Source organism: Gossypium hirsutum, chromosome A05, assembly GCF_007990345.1.
Source record: "Gossypium hirsutum isolate 1008001.06 chromosome A05, Gossypium_hirsutum_v2.1, whole genome shotgun sequence".
NCBI classification, from domain to species: domain Eukaryota; kingdom Viridiplantae; phylum Streptophyta; class Magnoliopsida; order Malvales; family Malvaceae; genus Gossypium; species Gossypium hirsutum.
The window spans coordinates 4,837,171-4,860,711 of NC_053428.1; the positions used below are offsets into that span (position 1 = coordinate 4,837,171).

At 34.1% G+C, this 23,541-nt stretch overlaps 5 protein-coding genes across 5 annotated transcripts; 2 read left to right on the forward strand and 3 right to left on the reverse strand.

Annotated features, from left to right (window-relative positions):
- Positions 1–1,272: 1,272 nt before the first annotated feature.
- Positions 1,273–4,167, forward strand: LOC121202893 (uncharacterized). Its single transcript, XM_041112945.1, has 3 exons — positions 1,273–2,065; positions 2,886–2,966; positions 3,429–4,167. The coding sequence occupies exons 1-3, from the start codon at positions 1,681–1,683 to the stop codon at positions 3,845–3,847; spliced, it is 885 nt and encodes a 294-aa protein (XP_040968879.1). The 5' UTR covers positions 1,273–1,680; the 3' UTR covers positions 3,848–4,167.
- A 260-nt stretch (positions 4,168–4,427) lies between these two features.
- Positions 4,428–7,776, forward strand: LOC121229244 (eukaryotic translation initiation factor 3 subunit L). The gene is made up of 8 exons (XM_041112944.1): positions 4,428–4,915; positions 4,993–5,151; positions 5,267–5,598; positions 5,702–6,041; positions 6,593–6,741; positions 7,013–7,106; positions 7,354–7,425; positions 7,551–7,776. The coding sequence occupies exons 1-8, from the start codon at positions 4,544–4,546 to the stop codon at positions 7,593–7,595; spliced, it is 1,563 nt and encodes a 520-aa protein (XP_040968878.1). The 5' UTR covers positions 4,428–4,543; the 3' UTR covers positions 7,596–7,776.
- A 1,716-nt stretch (positions 7,777–9,492) lies between these two features.
- On the reverse strand, positions 9,493–14,900 carry LOC107906951 (transcription factor MYB3R-1). The gene is made up of 12 exons (XM_041112946.1): positions 14,635–14,900; positions 14,174–14,358; positions 13,933–13,987; positions 13,692–13,749; positions 13,515–13,609; positions 13,293–13,396; positions 12,841–12,969; positions 10,892–12,635; positions 10,441–10,787; positions 10,206–10,320; positions 9,878–10,102; positions 9,493–9,795 (listed from the first exon to the last, which is right to left on the reverse strand). Exons 2-12 carry the CDS (start codon positions 14,254–14,256, stop codon positions 9,670–9,672), a joined length of 3,081 nt encoding a protein of 1,026 aa, XP_040968880.1. The 5' UTR covers positions 14,257–14,358; positions 14,635–14,900; the 3' UTR covers positions 9,493–9,669.
- Positions 14,901–16,007: 1,107 nt separating this feature from the next.
- Positions 16,008–18,902, reverse strand: LOC121229245 (la protein 1). The gene is made up of 10 exons (XM_041112947.1): positions 18,713–18,902; positions 18,522–18,600; positions 18,260–18,409; positions 17,993–18,135; positions 17,715–17,863; positions 17,462–17,563; positions 17,051–17,372; positions 16,808–16,955; positions 16,421–16,499; positions 16,008–16,307 (listed from the first exon to the last, which is right to left on the reverse strand). Exons 1-10 carry the CDS (start codon positions 18,761–18,763, stop codon positions 16,229–16,231), a joined length of 1,302 nt encoding a protein of 433 aa, XP_040968881.1. The 5' UTR covers positions 18,764–18,902; the 3' UTR covers positions 16,008–16,228.
- Positions 18,903–19,776: 874 nt separating this feature from the next.
- LOC121229246 (coiled-coil domain-containing protein 25) lies at positions 19,777–22,312 on the reverse strand. Its single transcript, XM_041112948.1, has 6 exons — positions 21,948–22,312; positions 21,692–21,819; positions 21,476–21,579; positions 21,314–21,401; positions 21,055–21,116; positions 19,777–20,289 (listed from the first exon to the last, which is right to left on the reverse strand). Exons 1-6 carry the CDS (start codon positions 22,058–22,060, stop codon positions 20,137–20,139), a joined length of 648 nt encoding a protein of 215 aa, XP_040968882.1. The 5' UTR covers positions 22,061–22,312; the 3' UTR covers positions 19,777–20,136.
- Positions 22,313–23,541: the final 1,229 nt, after the last annotated feature.

The window sequence follows — 23,541 nt, forward strand, 5'->3', positions numbered from 1 at the left end:
TAATGTTCTTGGGCCAGTACACGTATCGATACAAGATACCGGTAATTTTCTTAACCGCTTACATCAAACGGTTTTTATCGTTTACTGGACTTCGTGTTTCGCGCGGGATATTTGTGCCAATGCACGATGTCGTTTTAAGCATAGTGAACTTTGAAGGAAACTACCCTTACGTTACCGAGCGGGGATAGCTCGTTCTTCACCGACCAATTAAAAGACAGCTTGGTTTCTTGTAAGTTACAACTTAAGACTATAAACTCTTTTTTTTTTTTTCAGTTTTTTTAATGATTGTGACAATAAAGTTTACATCACTACCAAAATCATAAATAGTTTTATTTTTGCAGCAAAAATATAAATAAGCCCACCGAGTTGAATTCTGATATAAATAGTTTTTTATTTCACATTCAACTGTTTCAAATAGGAGTTCTTTTTTTTAATATGAATGCTTATACTGGAGCTTTAACTTAAGTGAGCTCCTTCTTGTTACTGGTATTGGACCCATATTATTTAAAAATCATCTTGTTGGTAAATTCTATTGTGCTAAATGTTGGTTTTCACCTCGTTTGATGCTGGAAAATTAGGTAATTACAACATTCCTTTTGTGTGGAGTGCATACGTCGCCTCCATTGTGTTGGTTTCTTTTTGTTCCAAAGAGGATACCGCAACTGGATTATGAGGGAATTATGAACTTAAGATGTCATCAAAATTGGCACCTCTTTGTAGCCATGTACTCCCACGGTATGCTAATATGCTCAATTGGTTGATTGGTGATTTTAGGAATGGGACACCTTTAAAGATGGTGTTTACGGAAGCGGCGTATTGGGTTGTAGGTTTCAGGTAGCATTTTGCAATGGGAGATGTGTGGCCTTCTTAAGTTATTTGGATAGATAGCATATGACAATGCCTGACTATCTTTGGGCTTGATTGCATGAGACTAATACCCGTTGAGGCAGGGAACTCAACTGTTATACTGCCATTGTCATGTGAGTTTTCTTCATTAGCGGCCCAAAAGCCTATTTCGAGCCTGAGCCAGATATAAAGGACAGGATAACACCACACATAATTGTGTATATATAGTGAGATTCATTACCCCTAAATATCCATTTAAACCATCAAACCGAATTCTCATTAGCTTTATTGTTGCAAAACGCATCAATAATCTTTTTTATCAAACCAAACCAAATTTTATCATTTATCACAATAAAAAATTAAAAATGAATTTTTTTAATATTTTAACCAAAAACTTTATTCTTCAAATTCGGTAGTTATTGGGGAATGAATAACAAACACGAATATAAATTATTTCATGAAAAAAAAACACAAATAAAATATTTCCACCCGCTGCGCCGAATTCCAGAAATGGCGTAAAATTGCTGCTCATAACTGCTCATAACTGACAGCTGAAGGCAACGTAGCACCGCCACAGCCCCTCCTGAGCTCCTATTGAAGAACCCAAATTTAAAACCCTAGATCAGTGATTATTGCAATTAAGCTGTTCCCATACCTTGGAAAGTTAGCTCTATTCCTTTATTTCAAATTACACAATTAGGGTTTGAAGTTTGAACCCCTTACCTTTTACATTTCTCACATTTTGAGGAAATACCTAGAGATTGATAAAACCCTAGATCAACTAACCGTAAATTTGAATTCCTACTGAGGTAGGGTTTTCAAAGAAAATATTCCATGGCGATTATAGGCAACGCGCTACGCCAAGCTTTTATGCCGAAGCACGAGTACGAGAGTCTACGGGAGGAAGACAAAATTTGGACGAGGCTACAGAAACCGATCTTAATAGGCTCCATTGGGACCATTTGCATCGCTATCTTTGTTTGCACAATTATAAGCTTGAAGATTGTGTTTCCGGAAGATGCTTTGAAGCGACCGTTTTGCGACGACTGGAGACTGCAGCCTTTGCCATTGAATGCGAAAGGAGGAGGCACTGGCGATTCAGATCTGTTTCCGGGAGCATTTTATTTGACTGATCAAGAGACTATTGATTACTATTGGATGGTTGTGTTTATTCCATCTGCGGTCATTTTCTTAGCTTCGGTTGCATATCTTGTAGCAGGTCAGTTAAAATTCTGCTATTTATGCTTCGTTTCCTTTAAGCGAAATATTGATTTTAGTATTATTCTCCTTTAGATCTTGTTTAGAAAAAGACTAAAAGGTAAAGAACTGTACATTGTGAAAAGGAAATATTTCTAAAGATGAAGACTGACTTTGAATCTTGAATGTAGATGATTATGATGGCTAGGAAATTTAAAGATGTATTCCCTCTAGGCTGTAGTTTCAAATGGATAGGGAATATAGATGCAATTTAGTTGCTAGATAATTCTAATGAATTAAGCTTCTTATTTGACTTGCTCAATGGCATAGGGGGATCTTATTGGTTGTCCGGTCTAGTTTTCCATGTGGTAAATGGTTGATTTACATATTCAGTTCCAATTTGGCCTGCTTCTTGAAATTTTCATCGCTTCTATGGTGTGTGCTTTGCATGAATCATGGTTAACCTGTATCTGGTCTTGTAATGTTGACTTTCTTTTCCTTTGTTATTACTAGGTTAAAACAGGCTCGAAAATGTTGGATCATAAATTTGGAATTGTTTACTTTTGTACATGTTCATTTGATGATTTTATGTTTGCTTTATTGAGGCTACTGTTGTTGTTTTTTTTTTTTTTTGCTTGATGTTATTTGCCGGTTTATTTAGTGCTAAAAATTTAGTGGGAATTGCTTTGATGTTGGGTCTTCGGTTTTTTTGTATATGTTTGATTCTCCTTATCATTTTTATTTATTTTTTGTTATGTTATTATCCTGGCTTGTTGATCTGTTATCTTGATATGACTATGCTTTCTGTTGTCTTACTCTCTAATGGCTTAGTCATGATGCAGGAATTACCGTTGCTTATTCTGCTCCAAATAGGCATGGATGTTTGAAGGTGGTTGAGAATAATTACTGTGCTTCAAAAAGAGGTATGCTGTATTTTTCATTTATTTAATTTAATTTCTTATTGGTTTTGGAACTTTGGTCCTTTGTTATAATTCCTTAGAAAATAAAAACTGTTTTCTCACTTCTTGCATTTGGAGGTTTCAAGTAAACCTCTTAATTGCAAAATGAAGTATAAGTTGTGTTGTGAAGCAAATGGTTCTACTTGTTGCAATCTGTTAAGAAGGAATTTGAATCTGTTCTAGGTGCTACTTCATAGTAAATAACCAGCATCTTTTTTCTATTGTTCATCCTTTTGAAAGTTATTAACTATAAAGCTATTAACAAATTAGCTGCTTGAATATACTTTCATTTGCTAGCCAAGTTTTCTTTGTAGTTACCTGACTGCTAGTTCAAGCTGGTTTTCATCTCTCTATTTTTTATATATATATGCGCATGTTACTTTCATTGATTGGAGTGGATACTAAATTCCCAACTGAAATCTGCAGGTGGAGTTCGCTGCCTGTCTATTTTGAATGCGGTTTTTGCTGTCATCTTTGGTCTTCTTGCTTTGTTTTTGGGTTCAAGCCTCCTCACGCTAGGGAGCAACTGCTCTTTGCCCTTGTTTTGGTGCTATGAGATTGCTGCGTGGGGTTTGGTGGTTCTATATGGAGGAACTGCCTTCTTCCTAAAAAGGAGAGCAGCTATAATTATCGATGAAGGAGAATTCGGTAGTCGAACTCTTGGTTTAGAAATGTCGGAGGCTAACCCCTTAGAAGTCACCCCTGATGTGGAAAGGTGTGTTAATGAAGGCTTCAAAGCATGGATGGGATCATCCCTCCTATCATCTGACGAAGAAGATGAAACTGAGAATTATCACGAAGCGCCTCTTATAACACGCACAGGTTCTAACAGGCAGAGAGTGTGATTATCAGTTCACCAGTGTGGGGAAATTTTTCATTACTTCGCCATCATAGGAAGATGGGTTCAATTTCGGAGTATGAAAGTTCGAGCTCAAGGTTGCTCACTGAACGAGAAGAGTTTAACTACTGTGATAATTATGATGTTCGGTTGATTAAGCTGCCCATCGCATCTCTCTTCATAGGTGACTTTCATAGCTTGTGTGAATAATTAACCACAGTGAGGCATTGTCGTTTTATGTTTTGAGCTATATGCGTTTTAACTTTTAACTACACTTTATTGTATAGCTTAGGCACTTCCTGAAATCAAACCAATCATTCAAAGTTATTCAGATGACAGTTTGGTGCTTATATCACACTTTATTGGTGTGAATTTCAGTATCTTGTACTTAATTAAGCAATATGTTATTATTGTGTGTCAATTGTCAAAACCCAAAATATAGAACGGGACTCAGCTACTAATTGAGCCATATAACAGCTTTCTGACTCTTTGGGTTGGACTACGATTGGGCCTATGTATGAACCAAAATTTGAAAGCCCAAAATTCTAACATGTCCTTTCTTCGTTAAACCCTAATCTTTTTGTATGTTACTATACTATCGTTCACAGTCGAGGGTCCATACTCCCATCCCAAATCTCTTTGTTGAGGTCCTCAGCTACTATCTCCTTAACGTCTTCTAATCTAATTACAGCTAGCTTCAACGATGGCAGCCAACTACGATTACGACGAGGCTCCAGCCACCTACGACGATGCCAACCGCCAAGACCTTGGCTACGACCCGAACTTCGTTCCCGACTCCGTTAAGTCGTTCGTCGTCCACCTTTACCGTCACATTCGTGAGAAAAACGTGTATGAGATTCACCAGATGTACGAGATCTCGTTCCAAACACTCTCCGACCGTCTATTCAAAGACACTCCTTGGCCTTCAGTTGACGCAGTTGCTCATTACGTCGACAACGACCAAGTTTTCTGCCTCCTTTACCGTGAGATGTGGTTTCGTCATCTCTATGCTCGCCTTTCTCCCACTCTCAAGCAGAGGATCGATTCTTGGGATAATTATTGTAGCCTCTTTCAGGTAATTAATTCCCTTTAATTTGTATAAATAGCTTCGGTGGCATTGATTGATTTATTTGCGCTTCGGTTTTTGTTTAGGTGGTTTTGCATAGGGTAGTTAACATGCAATTACCAAATCAATGGCTATGGGACATGGTGGATGAGTTTGTATACCAATTCCAAAGTTTCTGTCAATACAGGGCTAAAATGAAGAACAAAACTGAGCAAGAAATTGTTCTTCTCCGCCAATTTGATCAGGTAATTCAATTCACTGCAATTATAAGAGCTAGGGAAATGTAATTTGGACGGTAGTTTTTGCTATTGTTGATTTATGGATGTTAACGTTGTGAGTTACTTTTTTTTTCTCTGATAGGCATGGAATGTGTATGGGGTGCTCAATTACTTGCAAGCATTTGTCGAGAAGTCAAATATTATTCAGATATTGGAGCAGGAGAAGGAGGGTCTTGAACAATTTACTGCTACTGATGGGTATGATTACAGTGGTGGAAGCAATGTCTTGAAGGTGTTGGGATACTTCAGTATGGTGGGTTTGTTACGAGTTCATTGTCTTTTGGGTGATTACCAAACTGGGCTGAAGTGCTTACTTCCTATTGACATTAGTCAACAAGGTGTTTACACCAGTGTTATAGGAAGTCATATTACAACCATATATCATTATGGTTTTGCCAATCTAATGATGCGGAGGTATGTTTTCTTTTGCTTAAATAATGATGTGATTTTTACCTAAAGTTCAGTTCAATTCTGTTTTAACTGACCTTGATAATAATATATAAAAATTTAATTGAAGGTATGTGGAGGCTATTCGCGAATTCAATAAGATGCTCTTATATATTTACAAGACAAAGCAATATCATCAGAAATCTCCACAGTATGAACAAATATTGAAAAAGAACGAACAGATGTATGCCCTGCTGGCTATTTGTCTTTCACTTTGTCCCCAAACAAAACTTGTTGAAGAGACTGTTAACTCTCAGTTGCGAGAGAAATATGGTGAAAAGATGGCTAGGATGCAAAGATATGACGATGAAGCTTTTGCCATCTATGATGAGCTCTTCTCATATGCATGTCCGAAGTTCATTACACCTTCAGCGCCTAGCTTTGAGGAGCCCCTTGTAAATTACAACCAGGTAATGGTTTTATCCTTTTTAGGCAAACTTAAGAATGACTTTGGGGGAAGTACAGTAATTAAAGTACAGAAAGTAAAGTCCTCTAGTTATCCAACATATATAATCATGTCACATAAACTTGCTGTAATCAAGCTTGTTCATATTTCTTTTATTGTTAATAGTTGCCTTGTAAACAATAAATTAATTCTTTGAACTGAGAGGTTCCACGGTTTTCGAATGAAAAAGAACACATCTGCAATTTCATGTTAGGATTCGTAGTAATTTGGATCTTTTAGCTTAGGTCCATTTGAGTCCATTTGATGTTGGTTTATTATGTGTTGGTAAATGGTTAATTTTCCATAATCAGTGTATCTGTTGTAGCAATAAGCAATTACTGTGCCTTTACGGTTTTCGAATGAAAAGCTTTATGCCCCTGTCTCCTAGACTGTGCTTATGTTTGTAAGCTTATTTATTGTTGAGGAAGGGAAGTAAAAAAGGCCATTTGGCATGAGCTTAAGCTTGGTCTTCTTATCTTTGCCTTTTTTTGTCTCTGTGTGTGTTTTACCACGCAGGATGCCTATAGACTTCAGTTGAAGCTGTTTCTCCATGAAGTGAAGCAGCAGCAGTTGTTATCAGGTGTCCGGACTTTTCTTAAAGTGTATTCAACTATATCCCTAGGAAAACTTGCAAATTACATGGAAGTGGATGAGCCCACTCTGAGGTTGACATTTCTTTTGATCTTCTTCTCCTGCCTTTTTGTTTTTGGATAATCATTTATTGCACAGGTGGGGAAGTTTTTCTAATTCCACAAACGGAGTTAAGAAACTGCAACGTGTTATTAATTGATACTTAAAAGAATAAAAATAAAATAAGACATAAGATGGTTTCTTAGCCCCAGTTGTAGAGTTAAACAATTCTGCCGCTAATAATAGTTCTTTTATTTAAATGTATGCTTCATTTGTTGTATACTGACCTTGTGTCATATTTTATAGGACAATCTTGTTTTCGTACAAGCACAAAACTCATGCCGTTGATTCTGATGGAAAGATTATCTCTAATGCTGATGTGGACTTCTACATTGATGATGTAAGTTAAACTTTCAGCTTATGCATTGTGCTGTAGACTACAAAGAAAATATGCTTACTAGCAATTTTTTGTTGACATGCTCTCATGGAAAACAAATATATAGATGGATCAATCTCAAGCTGTAGCTAAAATATGGTTTTGGATAAATATTATATTAGGCATTTAAATATTTTGTCCTTGGAGGGTCATTTGGTAAGAATATCCCTATTCTTGAGCCATTGCAAATAACGGTTTGCTATTGATGCAGGATATGATTCATGTAGTTGAATCCAAGCCTGTTAAAAGATTCGGTGATTACTTCCTGAGACAGATTGTCAAGGTATGGTATATATACAGTGCGCACTCGCACACACACACACATATACATATATGTTTGTATGACCAATGTTATTTGGAGATATGTATCTTGTTGTCTTACTGCTTGAGTACGCGTATTTGGTACAGCTTGAAGGAGTGATAAATGATATGGATCGGATACGTCTGGAGTAGACTTGGCTGCCTACGTATCTTTGCTTTGGATTGATTGTTTTACTTTTACTCGGCAGAAATTTATGCGATATGTATGGCATTTTAATTCCCCTTTTGTCAATTAATGGAATTTTGGTAGCTTCAGATCTTATGTAGTCTTTTAAGCTAAATGATATTTAAGTAAAGCGGCGTATCCTGGTTATGCATTGCCTCCCCCTTTACGGCACGTTCAAATTCGATGATGCAAGTAGGGGCAGAGAAAAAAAATTGAGTTAGTTCAGATGACCAGTCTTATTTGATAACCTTAATTCAATTTGAGAATTTTGATCTAGTTTTGACTCTTATTTTATTCGAAATTCTGAGTCGAAAATTGACATCTCGTTGTTACAAATTTTAAATTAGATTATTTAAATTTGAATCGTCATTAAATTTGTTAACAATATAATTAAAATTTCCTCTCAGGGTATATTCAATAACTCTTTCAAAATAAAATAAAATAAATTTCATTTCAGGTTTTAAATCTGTTATTTTGAAAGAATTTTAAAATCTTTATAATTTAACAATTTTATAGCCCTTGAGTTTTATAAAACTTTTTAATTTTTAAAATTTTGAAATTAATGCTTAAATAAAAAATGATTGGATTGGATTGGATTTGGAAGTCAAAAGTCATGCTCACTTCTATGAACCCAGCCCGTCATGGTTAAGGCAACAGACAAAAGGAAGATTTATTTGTTTCCCGCAATGCATTGTTGCACTTAACATCCCTCCTTCGACTATGAATTATGTTCGTTGTTACCTGAAACATCTAACTTTCGACAATAAAAAGGAAAAGAAAGAAAAAGAACATTAATTTTCTTTTAGGACTGGCAAAGGCTACGTTTCTTGATCCCCAGGTACAACAGTACGTGTCTAAGAAAGTTAGTGATTCAAGATAACCACCTAAGGAGATGTTTCGAATTTCTTTTATTTAGGATTTGCTTATCAATAATATATATATATATAAAAGCACAAATTTGAAAAAAAAAATAAATTAAAAATCATATTACTAAATTTATATTTAAAAATAAAGAATAAAAATAAAATAGAAATTGTAATAATTACACATCTAAAATTTTATAATTAAAATTATCACAACTTTTTTAATTAATAATTATAACTATAAACGTAAATTAGAGTTATTGCTTAAATAGAACTTTAAGAATAAAATATATAAAAAAATTTTGTGATAATTATAATTATCTATAATATATATAAAAGTACGAGTTTGTCAAAAATGAGAATACTATTTATTTTTCTTCATATTAATAAATTCAATAAAAAATAAAAAATAGAAATTGTAATAATTATTGTAAATTTAAAAATATTCATAATTTAATAGTTGTAATAGTTACACATTTAAAAAATTATAATTAAAATTAGTATAATTTTTAACTAATAATTATAAATTTATAATAGTTAAAAAAATTATGCTAATTTTAAAATAAAGTTATTACTTAAATAAAACTCTAAGCATAATAAATAAGAAAAAAAGTGTGATAATTATAATTATTAATTAAAAATTATATAAAAAATAAATTTTATTAATTTTATTTAAGAAAAATAAAGTTATTACATGAATATAATTCTAAACATATTAATTATCACTTAATTAATACTGAACTTAATTATATTAATTAGTTATTGTTTTAAATAATGTTGCTTTGCATTATTTATATAAAGTAAAATTATATTATAGGTTGACTATGTTAAAAGTGATTTAACTATATTGAAAATTTTCTACTATAATAGTTGAATTGAAAGTTAATATTTTTTTACTTATATTCAATAATTTAAATATAAATATTATTTTACATTAATTACTGCTATTAATAATATAATATTTAAAAAATTGATTAAATATTTAATGGGTAAAATCACATTCACAACATTTTTTTAATCAATTAATTCAGTAAATGTCTTTTGACAACAAATTGAAAAACTCTGCAAACCACCAAACAAAAATAAAGAGAAAAAATTACCTATATATATAAATATAAATATATATAAATGTATATGAACCAGAAACATTGAAGGCTTTTTTAACTAAAAGAAAACACTATCTCAAACCTTTAAGAAGATAAGAAGAGGGGCTTGAGTAACTCATGGCTGTTGAGGACTTCCCATTTTCTGCTCCCTTTCCTGGTGTTCCACATTCACTGAAATCAAGGATCCGGCGCTCTACCTGCAAGAAAATCGCCATGCTAGCTTCAATGGATTGCACTTAGGAAGATTTATGTTAAGCAGGGTTTTTTAATAAGTAATACCATGATATTTGAAGCCAAATGTGAATGATTCTCCAACTGATTATTTTCTTTGTCAATATTATTAGAATTGTTGGAGCCTCTTCCTTTTATAATTGATTGTGGAGTTTCATTTCCCAAAACCTCCAAGGCATCAGCATAAGCAGCTGCGCCATGCTCACTTAATTGTTTCATCAACCCGATGGCATCGTAGCTTCTCTCCGCGGGGGTCATTAGATATCCTATGTCCTGGAAACAAATTCCGATTATCAGGAACCGTGAACAAGAAGTTTAATTATAAGGAACCGTGAACAAGAAGTTTAGGTGTTCTAAAATCTAACTAAAGTTTTACCTCAATTGTTATATCTGTGTCAATTCTTGGACCAGGTACAAAGGAGTTAATAAACCAAGGAGATTTCCAAGCTGATGGCGATTCGATACTTCTTTTGAATGGAGTTCCACCAAATCTGCCAATCCACATCCAGCAAGCAATACTTATAAGTGACCAATCAATTTATACTAGCATTTGAAATGCAGGCAAACTTGGTAGCAATATGATAACAAATAGGGAGCAGTTCGAAGCTCACATATTGTAATTTTCAATAGCAGCATTGCTTCCAGTATTATCAACCGAATTCTCTAGGGTTGCTGATGAACTGGAAAATTGTACTGTAGTATCAGCAATGGAGGGGTCTTCACTCTTCTTTATTTTCAGAGTAGGAGAGCTAACAATTATGCATGCATTTCCAGATAAACATTCAGAAGCAAGACCCTGATTTGATATAGCTCCAAGGCTTTTATGATACTGATTTTTTGGAGTTCGCATGCTTGAAAACCGTAATGGTAGGCCTGCCTTAAGACCAACATCATCAGGAGAAAACAACAATATATCATTTATATCATGCTCAACAAGCACTGCTGGAGGCCGTTGAACCTGTCAAAAGTATAAAGGGGAAAGATCAGTGGATATAACGGTAACAAAGAAAGAATAATTAAGACGAAGATTTCCAACAAAGACTGCAATATATATGAACTCACAGTTCTGTAAGAAGCATCAATATCAGTTTTGTCCTTGGTATCAATTTCGCAGACTCCCTTTTCTATGTTTCCTAGGGAATTAGTTCCATCAGAACCCTTCGGAGTTTCATCTTCTAAAGGTTGAGCGTGAACTCCCCCATTGTCGTATTCTTCATCAAGTGCTTGAGATATGTTTTCTTTTTCTTTAATGGAGACACTAGAGTTGGTTATATGTTCAGATGGAGACAGTTGAGTTGTGTTGCCAGTCCCACTCTCATCGAACATAACATCCAAGCGAGAGAAACCTTTGGTCAAATTGGATGCCATATCAGTTCCCAGCTTTTTCTCACTTTGCCTCTCTGATAAAGGTGACAAAAGGTCTCGGTGGCGTTTCTTCAATATGGATGGTGTACCAGTAAAAGTTTTCGCAGCACTTTTCAGTACAACATCAGGGCTATTGTCCCGCGATGGTGAATCCCACAACCTAAATGGACTGATGCAGTTCGTTGACATCATCAGCTGGCGAATACCAAGGGGACTATATTCTTGCTGCATGTCACTGCCAGAGGGGATAAGGTCACAGTTAAAAAATGGAATATCCAAGCTCAGAAATCGAGGAGGCTCATAACATAGACCACAAAAATCTTGTTCTGCGGGCAAGGTTGGCTTATCATCCTCAGCAGGACAACTTTGTGCTACATTTGATTCTAAACCGAAAGTATTCACTGGAACCAACTTCCGAGAATCCTTGTCAAGATATGATTGCTCTTGCAGATCTGTACTATCTGTATGGTCATCAATAGTATAGATAAAGCCATCATGAGTATTCATAGTAAATTCTTGATCTTGAGTTCCAAAAGGTTGACCATTTAACGGACAAGACTCTCCTCCGAACGTAAGTGTACCATCTTCAACTGCAAGACGTGAAGGAGACACAAAAGCTTGTGAGCTTGGCAATACTTCAGACCTTGAAAGACAATTAGATTGTGAGGCTGGAATTCTTCCAGTTTCAGTTATTTGCATGCCTGAAGCCTGAGAAAGTGATGCATTTGTGAAGCCACCCAATTCAACCATATTAGATCCTTGTGTAAAATTTTCAGAGAATAGAACACTACAACATTCATCATCAGGTATCAATGTTTGCTCTGGTTTGTCTGAAGTCGTAACCATATTAATGAAAGATACAGGAGCATTTAATCCTACAGATGACTGAAATGCAATGTTCATCACTTCACAGCCTTCGCTAGTCTCTAAACAGTTATTTGGCAACCCTGATGATTCTTTCCCCAAATCCAGAGAAGAAATATTAGGTAGATCTTGTAAACCAAACTGGTAATTCCCACCTGTAGAGTTCCCTTCACTAGATATTTCTGGCATGGAGAAGTTGACATCTTCCAAAGATGGGTAATATTCTTCTGAACAAGGTGCAGGGCTGGAATTCTTCTCCTTTGCCACACCTAGCTTTTCAGTCATGTAGAATTGCTCTCTTGTATGTACAGCAGCTTTAGCCAAATCACTTGTAGACTGAGAGCAGCTAACCATAGCTGATTCTTGGCTGCATTCTGATATATCCTCTGTTTCTGTCCTACATTTGGAAGCACTATCATCTACATTGCTTGGTATGGTCGAATAAGATGACGGCGTAGGCTGGCTTTGATTTGCAAGAAGTGAGAATTGAAATTGTTCTAGAAGGCCTGATGCTATATAAGAGTCTAATTTCTTTTTGATCGAACTATTCCAGTGATTTTTTATTGCATTGTCTGTCCTGTTATGGATACAAAGATGGAAATAAAGCACGTTCAAATACAAAAAATATTAGCTTCCAACTGACAAAGCATTAGAGTTTAGACAGATACCAGCTGATAAAGGTGGTCATAGGAGGAAGTAAAAAGAATAAGAGACAAATATAGGCAACCTCGAAATAACATTGATGGAAAGGTGTGGCCTCTCTGAATAATAAGTTGACATACCTTCCTGGCAAGAACTTTGAGAGCTCTGCCCATCTATTCCCAAAAATCTGATGAGCTCGAATTAGAGCCAACTCTTCTTCCTGAGTCCAGGCCTGTTTGTTTATGGAAGGATTGAGATGATTGTGCCACCTACATCAGAACTTAGTTGTATTAGCAAAAATGTAAAACAGGACAAGTTCTTTTTTCTTATATTTTGAGAAAGGGGAGCATTGCAACAACAAAATACTTTCATAAAATACAAGAGATGTTTGCCATGACATCCCTGAGTGAAAACCTCCCACAAATTGTTAACATCAACAGCATTAAATCAAGTTGACCAGGCATAGGACAGCTGTTGTTACCGTCCTAAGAAAGGTAACATTCTAAAGTTCAAATACCGCTCCCTGTCCTATTACAAAGTCCCAAATGTAAATGGGACACAAATATCAAAGTTAAACAGTTCTACATCACACCTTTCTCTGCATTGCTTTCCGATTCGTCCAGGTAGGTGCTGAGCAATGGTTGACCACTTTTTTGGCCCAAATTTGTTCACCAACTCTATTATTAGTTCATCCTCCTGTTTAAATTTCTCAAGCAACTCAGAATGGTTGTCAAGAAAAAATGCTCTTTGTTCTGTCATGAGCAATCTAATTCAATGAATTGTGAGAAAAATAAGAAGTAGCAAAAACAATAACCTCTTTTGACCATGGCCCTTTAACAAGTTCAGGATTCAAGACCTTTTGCCACCTATGTAAGCACTGTACATCAGTCCGATCCTTGAAACACTCAGCTGCAGATGAACCAGCTTACAATTAGACCATGTAAAATGATGTGCAAAGAGCTATCATGCCTCTTCAATTAAAAAATGATACCTATTTTTTTCCAATTTTTTCCTTTGAAATGTTGAACAGCTTTGCGCAGAATCTCATCCTGGAAGTCAATATAATTTAGCCAAATTGAAAATTCATTAAATATTAGTGTTACTAAATTACAGATTCAAGATGGAACTAAATTTGTGGACGCAGTAACACGACAGAACAAGATCAATAAAGTTATAGACAGAAAAGCAATGTCTTAAAACACAAGAGAGCAGCCATAGAGTTGGAAGAATACCTCTTCAGCTGTCCATTGTCCTTTTGTAGAACGTCTTGTAGGACCAGTAGTCCTCCTACGGAAGGATTGCAAAGTCAGCAAAACTCAGCAGTTCATAAAACAATCAATTTCTTGTAAGAGAAAATAAAGAACTAAACATAGTGAAGGGAGGAGAACAACGCCCAAGAACACCAATACTGGATTTTAATTTTCAAGAAGAGGTGCTAAAAGAAACAATCACATCGGGTTTTAAAGGAAATACCCATGAAGAGCTCGCATTCTCTGAGCATCATCGCTGATGCTGAGCCCAACCGAAGGGGTCGATACTGTTCTGTCACTTTCCATAGTTCCATACGGCAATTCCAACTCTACAACGCTTCTCTCCGCAATCTACTCTCCAAATCATTATAAATCAACCTCCTAACTATAAAGTCCCAGCTCACCAAACTACAGAATAAACAAACATAAAAGGAAAAAAGCAATCAAAAAAATACAAATATCAATACCAGCAACTAATAAGTCAGAACGCAGAAGTCAACAATCTGAAAAATTAATAAAGAATTCGAGTAAAAGGTGTAGATCATGACGGAAATCTAAATTCATTCAATTTTAAACAACTACCGAAATTGGATAAACAACCGATAGTTACCAAAGAAAAATTTTAAGCATGTAGCTTAACATCAAGACCCATGGGGGAAAATTCCTTAAAAAGAAAGTACTCACCGAACTGAGCTTCGAAACCCGATAAATGAAGAAGCTGAGGAGAGAAAATGTAGAAACGATGTGCATTTGCAGATCCAAGCGAAGATTGGTAGAGAAATTAAATATAGGGATCTGCAAATGCACTGCGAAGATTATAGAAGACGATGAATTGAAAAAAAAAATCAGAGAAAGAGCAAAGGAATCGAAGCAGCAAACCGAGAGAGAGAAAATGAAACGGTCTGCTAAGCTATTCAAACAAAAAGGGGCGGACTAATAGAGTTTCAAACCTATAGTTAAAGATCGAACGTTTTCTAGATTTGATGGTCTCGATTTGTCCATGCTGGAATCGCGGCCGTGCGTGGGCTTCTATTTTTCAAACTCCCAACGATCAAATTTTTTACTTTATTATTATTTTGGTGAAAAGACTTCTGCGGTCCCTCCCGGTTTTAATATTCAGCAAATTGATCCCTCTCAAATTTATCAAAGCATATGGGACAACTAATCACAATATTAGTTTTTTTGTCAACTTTACATATTTTTTATTGATATAATAATAAATTTAGTCATTAAAGTTTATAAATTATGCATATATTTAAAGTTAAAGTTTTTATATATATTTTTTTAGATTTTTTAAAATTTATACATTTTTCAAATATTTTTTTTTTAAATTAAGACCAAATAGACAGAATATGTAAACACTAAGAGCTTAGTTAGTTATATACAACTGACTAAAATATTAATTTTTGTGATTAATTATCCTTAATTATTAACTTTTGAAATTGATAATAATCAAATTATATCAATTATTTAATTGAGCCAATTTGCTCAATATTAAAATTGGGAGGGCCTGAAGAGGTGTTTTTACCTAATATTTTTGTTCTTTTTATTATAATTATAATTGCTCACTTGGTTTTTTTTTTTTTTTCTTAGGATGCTCACTTGTTAAGTATTATAAAATTAATACATTTATACACGCTAACTAAAAGCAAATCACATGTTAGTTGCTACAGTGTATTACGTATAAAATATTAAAAAACAAAAAAATTGATCAATTACGTTATATCCAAATAAATAAAACCAATGGAATAAGTTGATATGACGATATTTGGACGATTTTAAATTTAATGTTTATTTTTCCTTTCCATTAAATTAATGTCCCCAAAAGCAATTATTTTCCATATTTCCTACCTTTTTTCCGAAACAGAACAAGTTTTTCGTTTAAAAGTAGGATAATTTTAAAAACAAAATAATATTATATTAACTAATTATTCTTGACTTAATTTCTTTTACTAGTCAGCAAATAAATAAATATAGTAAAAATATTCCAAATGAAACTTACCTTTGTTCTAAAATTTACCGTCGGACATGCACTAAAAAGGGCAAACGATCAATGGTTGTAAAAGAGACTGCTAACTCGTATATTAAAATTTTAAAGGGAATGAAAATAGGACTGTTAAAATCATATGGCTATCGATCTAAACTAAGCAAAAGGCATAAACCAGGAAATAACAAGCACCCATGGCTTATTGTGTGGCCGCTCTCCCCATAAATCCCTCAGGCTATAGGTGCTCCCCAAATCCATCTAACGTGCATAGATGGATCACTTTCATGTCCCTCAACTTCTTCTAGCTTTGTTTGGTGAATAGTTTTCTCTTCCCCGGCCACGCTTTCCGCCTCTGAAGTGCTTTCCTCCCCTAATAAGAGGAGTAACAGTTGAATTTAAACAGAAGAAAGAACAACATCGAAAAGGGATTTGCTTATCCAAACTAAATAACAAAAGCCGTAGAATACGTTCATCAGCACTGACCTTCCTTGGAAGCGCTTGTTTCCACGGTGCTTTTCTTGGTTACCCCGAAGTAAACTCCAGTATTCTCTCTCAGCATCACCTAAACATATTACCCGGCACTTTATCAGTTGCTCATCTAATATATCACGTTCATATCATTGACCTAAAGTCATTAGTTCCTCTTGTATTACATAATATTCTCTCTCGGCATCAACTAAACATATTACCCAGCACTTTATCAGTTGCTCATCTAATATATCAGGTTCATATTATTGACCTAAAGTCATTAGTTTCTCTTGTATTACATATTATTCCTTATATGCAAGATGAATGTTAGTCAATATTGAGATCAACATGCAACAAAAATCGAAAATTAAATCAAACGGAAAATTTTTTTTCTTTCCTCACCGGTAACTGGTTCTAAAGTGGCAATGAAATTTTTGACAACCAGACCACCTTCATTAGCCAGAACAGCAGCAGCACGAGCTTTCTGGGCTGCTTCAGATTCATCAAACCGAATGTAACCCTTCTCCTCACCAGCTTTGAAGTCAACATACTTCACATGTAAAGAATATATGTCATGAGTAAGAACGTTAAGATACAACTGCCTAGTACAATGTCAAATTTTTAAGAAAAAAGAGAGATATCTACCTTCACAGTGCCAAATTTTTGGAAGGCCTCCTTCAAATCTTCCCGTAAAACAACATTCATATCGTCTTTGAAAACAGATGCAGTGTTTTTATGTTCTGTTCCCTCATCCTTCTGGACGGGACTTTTGTTCTCCGTTTCGTCACCCAACACAGGTTGTTTATCATCAACCTTATCTTTGTTATCTTCGTCATTTTCTGCAGTCTTCTCTTCATTCTTCTCAGTAGCACCATCCTTTGCAGGTTCATCAGAACCATTTTTCTCTGCAGCGTCCCCACCTGAAATGTTCTTCAATGCAAATGCAACAACCAAGCCCTTGGGGTATCTGTGACAAACCATTACATGGACTTTAGTAACAAACATTATGGCAATAAAAAAACTAATGCCAGTTAAAGATTGTGATTAATTACTTACTTATCCTCTGAATTCAAACGGTTATCTCCATTCGAACCTGTGACTGGATGATTATCCTCATATTCTTCTGCTTCTTCTTCTCTTATAGCATCAAAATCCTTCCTGAAAAGAACATTGTACGAACAATCACATCAGAACATACAATTGTAAGAGCAACAACCCTACACTAAAAGTCAACAGTGCTTTCTATCCATTTCACAGTATAACACAATTACCAAAACAAACAGAATGCACGGCGGCGAGTAATACTTACTTAAGTTTCAGTTCCAATTCAGCGCCTGCATAAACCAAGCTTTGCTCCAAAACCTTTTGTGCATCTTCCTCAGCTGAGAATTCAATTAAAGCAGTGCCACAAAAATACTTTTTGTTTGCTACATGACGAGGTAACCTCACACTATTTACCTACAAGAAAAGTAAGAAGGCAATCAGTTTACATGGAACCGCAAACATATTTATAACCCTTAAAACACATAATCAGTTATCAAGTGAGTAAAATAACAGTAGATAAGAAAACAGCCATTGAGTAAATACCTTAGCATATTGACCAAAAAAGGCTTCTACAGCTTCCATCTTGACATTAAACTCAAATGGTGATGCAGCAATTGTTCTACTGTCTAATTGCTCTAACAATTCTTCAGGCTCTAATAGTGCAGTGCTTCTACCAACTTTCTTCCCTGAAAGATCGAAACCCGCATTTAAAATTATGTGGAAAAAAAATCTTTGTTTGGCTTAGCTTATGAGAAAAAGAGAAAAGAAATTCTCCTTCTTATCTTCATTTTCGATTTTGATAAAACTTACCGTCTTCAGAAACCCTGAGGGAAGAGGAAGTTCTGAGAGTTTCAGCAACGACATTCAAAGTAGCCTCTGGCACTTCTTCCGCCTTCACATCCCTTAAATTCAAATGGCTTCTCATCTTTGAAAACGAACAAATCAATGCCAAACTGACCACTTTTTTGGTAATTCACGGTCAAGAGCAAACAACAAGAAGCAGCAGCATAAAATAAGTAAATAAAATATTACACAAACAGCGGGAAATAGTTTTAAAAAAGACAAAGGATACTGCCATCATCGTCTTCGTTAATTTTTTTCTTGAGAAAGTTATCTCTCGGAATATTGCTATCACTGAAGTAAAACTCTACCTGTAAAATTACAGAAACAAAATTTCAAAAAATGATAATAAGGGATTGAAAGGTAAAAGGAAAATTAAACCCAAAAATAAAAGATGGGGGCAAGGAAGGGGGGAATATTGACCTGGCGAAGAACAGCCTTGGCAGTATCTTCGCTTAAAGAAGGCGACGCCATTATTGTACGGTAAGCGATCGAGAGACAAAATTAGAGAGAAGAGAAAAGAAACAAAGGTTTGAAGATGTTTAGGGTTTTGGGAGAGTAGTTTCGGCGTTGGGTCGGGACTTGGGAGTTGTTTATATGGTATGGTATGGGTATGGTGGGCTTTTTATTTTCTTAAGTGTTATGTTTTTGTTTCTATAATCCAACTGATTCCAACAAAACAAAATATATACCGTAAACTGAAATTAACCCCCAACTTCTAACTGACAAGACCGTAACTTAGGTTAATCCTTGTCCCTTCGGTCGATACGAAATTTCCGCACCCAAGTCAAAAATACAATTATACTTCGATGATGAAAGAATGATATGATAGATTCACTAATAAATATATACTACTTGGATTATACTTCTAAATTATAAAATTATAGATTCATCGCACAATCTAAACAAAAAAAAATTGCATTTAATCCACAAACAATTACTACAAGGATGATTTTTTTTATATCTTGTTATTAATGCAATTACGTGATTTTCTCTACAACTGAATCTTTAGTTTTCAATAACCCCAAGTTATTTAACCATATAATTTTTTCAATTCCTAACAACTAATATGCTACATTGTGATTGAAAATTTTATTGTAATCATATCTTTATTGAAATCACATCTTTGAAGTAAATGAAATTTTAGCTAAAAGGATAAAAATAATATTTAAAAGTTGACTTTAAATCTCATCGTGTATATTTTTTTATTAATTTTATATAAATTAAAATAAAATACACTCATAATAATTTAATTTTATTATAATTACTTTGTGTTTGCAATGTTGAAATCTTAAAATTTCGTACACTATGTCCGATTAACTGGAGTCTTTTTCTTTTTTTTTTTTTTTTTTTTGGACAACCAATCCTTGTCATCCCAGGTCCGGATAGCACCAATGAATGGGTTTACGTGGTAAAACATAAGCAAAATTTGCAATCAAAACCGTGGTAATATGGCATATGCAAATTTGCAATCCAAATTTATGATGTTAAATCGAAAAACGACGATTTTATTAATCAGCAATAGAGATATGAATTATGCTTTATTATCATGTACTAAGACCATAACAGAAGTTCATCTCACTCATCCTCAATCTTTGATTCATTCTACTCCTTGAAGCCTGCAAATGACAAACAATTACATAGATTTCTCATAATATGTCAGTTTCCATTCCATGTTGTCTCTTTTCTTACCCAAATCCTCGAAAGTAAGATATTCAAAACCGAGGTGACTTATTCACAAGGCACATAACATCAATCGTAAACCAACAACAAACCACCTTCTTGAAGGGCAGCAGGTTTTTGGCACCCATCATCATCGTTAATTCCCACATGAATACCAGTATCTTCTACATAAAATCCTCTTCAAGTTCCTGCAAAGATCTGCTCGTCTCAGCAATTTGTTTGTTGGATGTCATCTTTTCAGATACCATGAGACCCTTGTAGCTTCTTATCTCCGCTTGTCTTTCCTTTTCAAGCCTTTCTAGCTCCTCACGTCGTTTCTGCCAGATAAATCAATTGGGTTTTCAGTTTAGATATCCAAAAAAGAATATGAATGCTTGTACATATGTGTACATGCATAGAGAGGAAAACACTATAATCTGTAGATTTTCTGATTACAATCCATGAATTCTATAATATGTTCCAATATTTAGCACCTATCCGTATGAGTATTGATAATTCATATCAACACAGCCACAGGAAGTTCAGATTTTCAAAGCAAATATCTGACTTAGTAGCAGCAAAACGAAGCTGGAAACAAATCCATTCAAACATGTGCCGTTGTGACCGTAGTTTCAAGTCATTTTACCATTTTTTATTATCACATATACATAATTGGTCCAGGAAACTGAACAAGAAAAAAATTCAAGTATATTAAGATCATGTGATGCATATAGAAATAGAACTACAACGTTATATGCATATTTAAATAAATGACAGCTTATATTCTTTAATCTTCGTAGTTTGTCTTGTTCCTGTCTCAGCTTCATGAATCTACCATGGTAAAACTGTTCTTATCCTAAGCGAAATCGAGCAGGATAACTTTCATCCTGCCTCAACTTCAAGAATCTGCTATCATATAAACTAATTCTTTACCCTAAGTAAAAAAGAATAGGATAAGTTTCATTTTCATGATACAACCATTTAGGATATTCATGTCCTATAGCACACCCATTTAAATAAAACACAACCTGAGGTAGCCAATATCAAATTGACAAAAAAGAAAAGGAAAAAAAAGAACAGTAGGGAAAGAAAAAGAAACTCACTTTTTCCCTCATATGTTGCTTTCTCTCAGCTCTTTCCGCTGCATTGACTGCTTCTCTCTCAGCTCCAACAATGTATTGTATTATGTGGTGTCAGTTATATCAAGATTAAATAAAATATTTCAACTGAAGTAGGATGGAGAATAAGATAAAAGAAAGAACAAGGATAACATAAACCAAACCAAAATTCTTAATAAACAACGACAATACTATCTTTAGTGCTAAGTCGGAGCATAAAATGGAACCGCGGGTATGTTTATACCTTTCAAATCAGGTGTCCGTTCTACTTTAGTTCTGTTCAGCCTGTTAACTATCTCATTTATTCGCTTCTCCACTCTCAGGGTCCGGACCTAAATCAATTGATATACATCATCCACTTATGAAGCAAATACAAGAACAAATAAATAGTAATAAAGAAGTTTACCATCTTAGAATTGTGAAAGCCAACTTGACCAACATCCATAGAAGAGGTTTTCTTCAAATTGGACCATGGAGTGTAAACAACGTCAATATTGTTCACCTTGTTGCCTAGCCTCGCATAATAATTAAAACAAACCATTAAAAATGCGGCTTGGTTTATATCAAAAGAATGTTTCACTAACATTTTACAAAACTGGAAATTGATGAAATTAAAACAAACCTTGAATGGAGTTAGCTTTAACAAGCTGAGCACAATCTTCGAGCAAGCCTTCGCTTATATCATCGATGGTTTGACCTTTTTGAAGTCTTAAATAAACATGGGCAGAAGACATTTTATCCACATGGAACCTGTAATGAAAAACTAAATTCAAATTCTATTTATATATAGAAAAGAAAAAATAAAGACCTTCCATTTGTAATACAAATAATGAAATTCCAATAAGAAAATACACGAAGGAAGAATTTTAAAAGATTACCAAATGTCTTCGGGGAAGCCATATTTGATGAGTTCCTCGTTCTCGTACTTGTCGAGACCCATGAAAATGGTGTAATCGCCAGCCTCTGGTCGAGCTTTGAAGTAAAACACCATCCTTTTTTCCTTTCGAAATTTCGTTATTTCTTGGTTTTCTTTTCCTTCCTTGGGAGATCAGAGACAAAATTAGGGGTTTTGCCCTCTTCCAAGAAAATAATTGAAAGTATGGATAGCGTGGAAACTTGATGTGAGAAATTCCCTGCTGTTTGATGCTTCCGTTTTTCCAAATGAAAGCGTTTTAACTAAGCTACGTGCCTATCACCGCCTAACCCATATTTTTTTTCTTTTTCGCTTTTTTTCCGTTTTTGCGAAAGAAAAATATAATCAATTACATCAATTAATTTAATCTGAATTTAAAATTTTATAAAAGTTTAGTTAAATTATCAATTTAATCCCGTTTTGTATTGATTTGTAATTTAATTAATTTATGTTGATTCTTTATTCAATTAGATTTATATTCTAATTGAATTTTAATCCGATCAGTCTAGTTCAACCATTATTTAATGATGAATTTATTATTAAAGTTGAAAAATGTGGTAGAAAATATTTGTAATGTTGTTTATCATTGCTTCCAAATGAGATAAATGTATATATTAAAAATAATATCTTAAAAGTAGAAAATAAGTATTTAAATTCAATGAAATGTATATAAACTTAAATTATAATAAAATTAAAAACAATCAATTAAGTTAATGTTTTGATAATAAAAAGCTTAATTCACAAATATATATTTTTTTCACGTTGATATTTATTTTTTTCCCAAATAAATACATAAAGTTATAAATGGTTGGCTAAACTATTAAAATAGTTACTGTTATTTGTCTCAAGTTATATTTTAGTCACTTATATTTGAAATGTTACATTTTAGTCATTAACATTATTGTTTTGTTACAAAATTGTAACACCCCCTACTCGTATTCCTCGTCGGAATAGGGCACAAGGCATTACCGAAGTTTACCGAATTAATTTTTCCATTATTACGAGTTAAATACTATTCGTTTACCGAAACATGTTATGATATCCCATAGATGGGTCTCCGAAGCCTAAAACATACATCGGGATCAAACTGAGATTAAATCGAAACCATAGAAAATTTTTCGCAAAACCCAATTTTTTTTATGAACTCAATATAACCCTTTTATATAGATATCTAACATTCCTTGCAATTTTAAATCTAGACCAATCCAAATCAACCAATCCAATTCAACATATTTTCAAGATAGATTCATGCATATACATAAGATAACCTCATCACATACCAAAACCAAGATTTGTTAGCCATACCAATGGCTAACTTCACATTCATTTCATATTAACATTTACTTTATTAACTTATACATGCCATTGATTTCTAAAATAAATTTTTTTGATATACCAAAATGTTGAGGTTGATAGTGTGACGTGTCTCCAACCCAATCCGACCTTCGAGCTCTTAATACTACAAAATAAGGGAAAAGGAAACAGGGTAAGCACATTGTGCTTAATAAGCTCATGTAATAAGAATTATACTTACCTAATATTTTCAATACAATACAATA

Excerpts from the sequence above, each read along its gene's own strand:
- LOC121202893 (XM_041112945.1), top strand. The coding sequence starts at position 1,681 with ATGGCGATTATAGGCAACGCGCTACGCCAAGCTTTTATGCCGAAGCAC. Across the intron at positions 2,066-2,885 it reads GGTTGCATATCTTGTAGCAG|GAATTACCGTTGCTTATTCT; the intron begins GTCAGTTAAAAT and ends GTCATGATGCAG. Across the intron at positions 2,967-3,428 it reads TTACTGTGCTTCAAAAAGAG|GTGGAGTTCGCTGCCTGTCT; the intron begins GTATGCTGTATT and ends TGAAATCTGCAG.
- LOC121229244 (XM_041112944.1), top strand. The coding sequence starts at position 4,544 with ATGGCAGCCAACTACGATTACGACGAGGCTCCAGCCACCTACGACGAT. Across the intron at positions 5,152-5,266 it reads TTCTCCGCCAATTTGATCAG|GCATGGAATGTGTATGGGGT; the intron begins GTAATTCAATTC and ends TTTCTCTGATAG. Across the intron at positions 7,107-7,353 it reads TGGACTTCTACATTGATGAT|GATATGATTCATGTAGTTGA; the intron begins GTAAGTTAAACT and ends CTATTGATGCAG.
- LOC107906951 (XM_041112946.1), bottom strand. The coding sequence starts at position 14,256 with ATGGAAAGTGACAGAACAGTATCGACCCCTTCGGTTGGGCTCAGCATC. Across the intron at positions 13,397-13,514 it reads AAGGGCCATGGTCAAAAGAG|GAGGATGAACTAATAATAGA; the intron begins GTTATTGTTTTT and ends AAATTTAAACAG. Across the intron at positions 10,788-10,891 it reads TTGATGCTTCTTACAGAACT|GTTCAACGGCCTCCAGCAGT; the intron begins GTGAGTTCATAT and ends TACTTTTGACAG.
- LOC121229245 (XM_041112947.1), bottom strand. The coding sequence starts at position 18,763 with ATGGCGTCGCCTTCTTTAAGCGAAGATACTGCCAAGGCTGTTCTTCGC. Across the intron at positions 18,410-18,521 it reads TAACGAAGACGATGATGGCA|TGGTCAGTTTGGCATTGATT; the intron begins GTATCCTTTGTC and ends TTACCAAAAAAG. Across the intron at positions 17,373-17,461 it reads CGTTTGAATTCAGAGGATAA|ATACCCCAAGGGCTTGGTTG; the intron begins GTAAGTAATTAA and ends GGTTTGTCACAG.
- LOC121229246 (XM_041112948.1), bottom strand. The coding sequence starts at position 22,060 with ATGGTGTTTTACTTCAAAGCTCGACCAGAGGCTGGCGATTACACCATT. Across the intron at positions 21,402-21,475 it reads GCTTTCACAATTCTAAGATG|GTCCGGACCCTGAGAGTGGA; the intron begins GTAAACTTCTTT and ends CAATTGATTTAG. Across the intron at positions 20,290-21,054 it reads AGCAACATATGAGGGAAAAA|AAACGACGTGAGGAGCTAGA; the intron begins GTGAGTTTCTTT and ends TTTATCTGGCAG.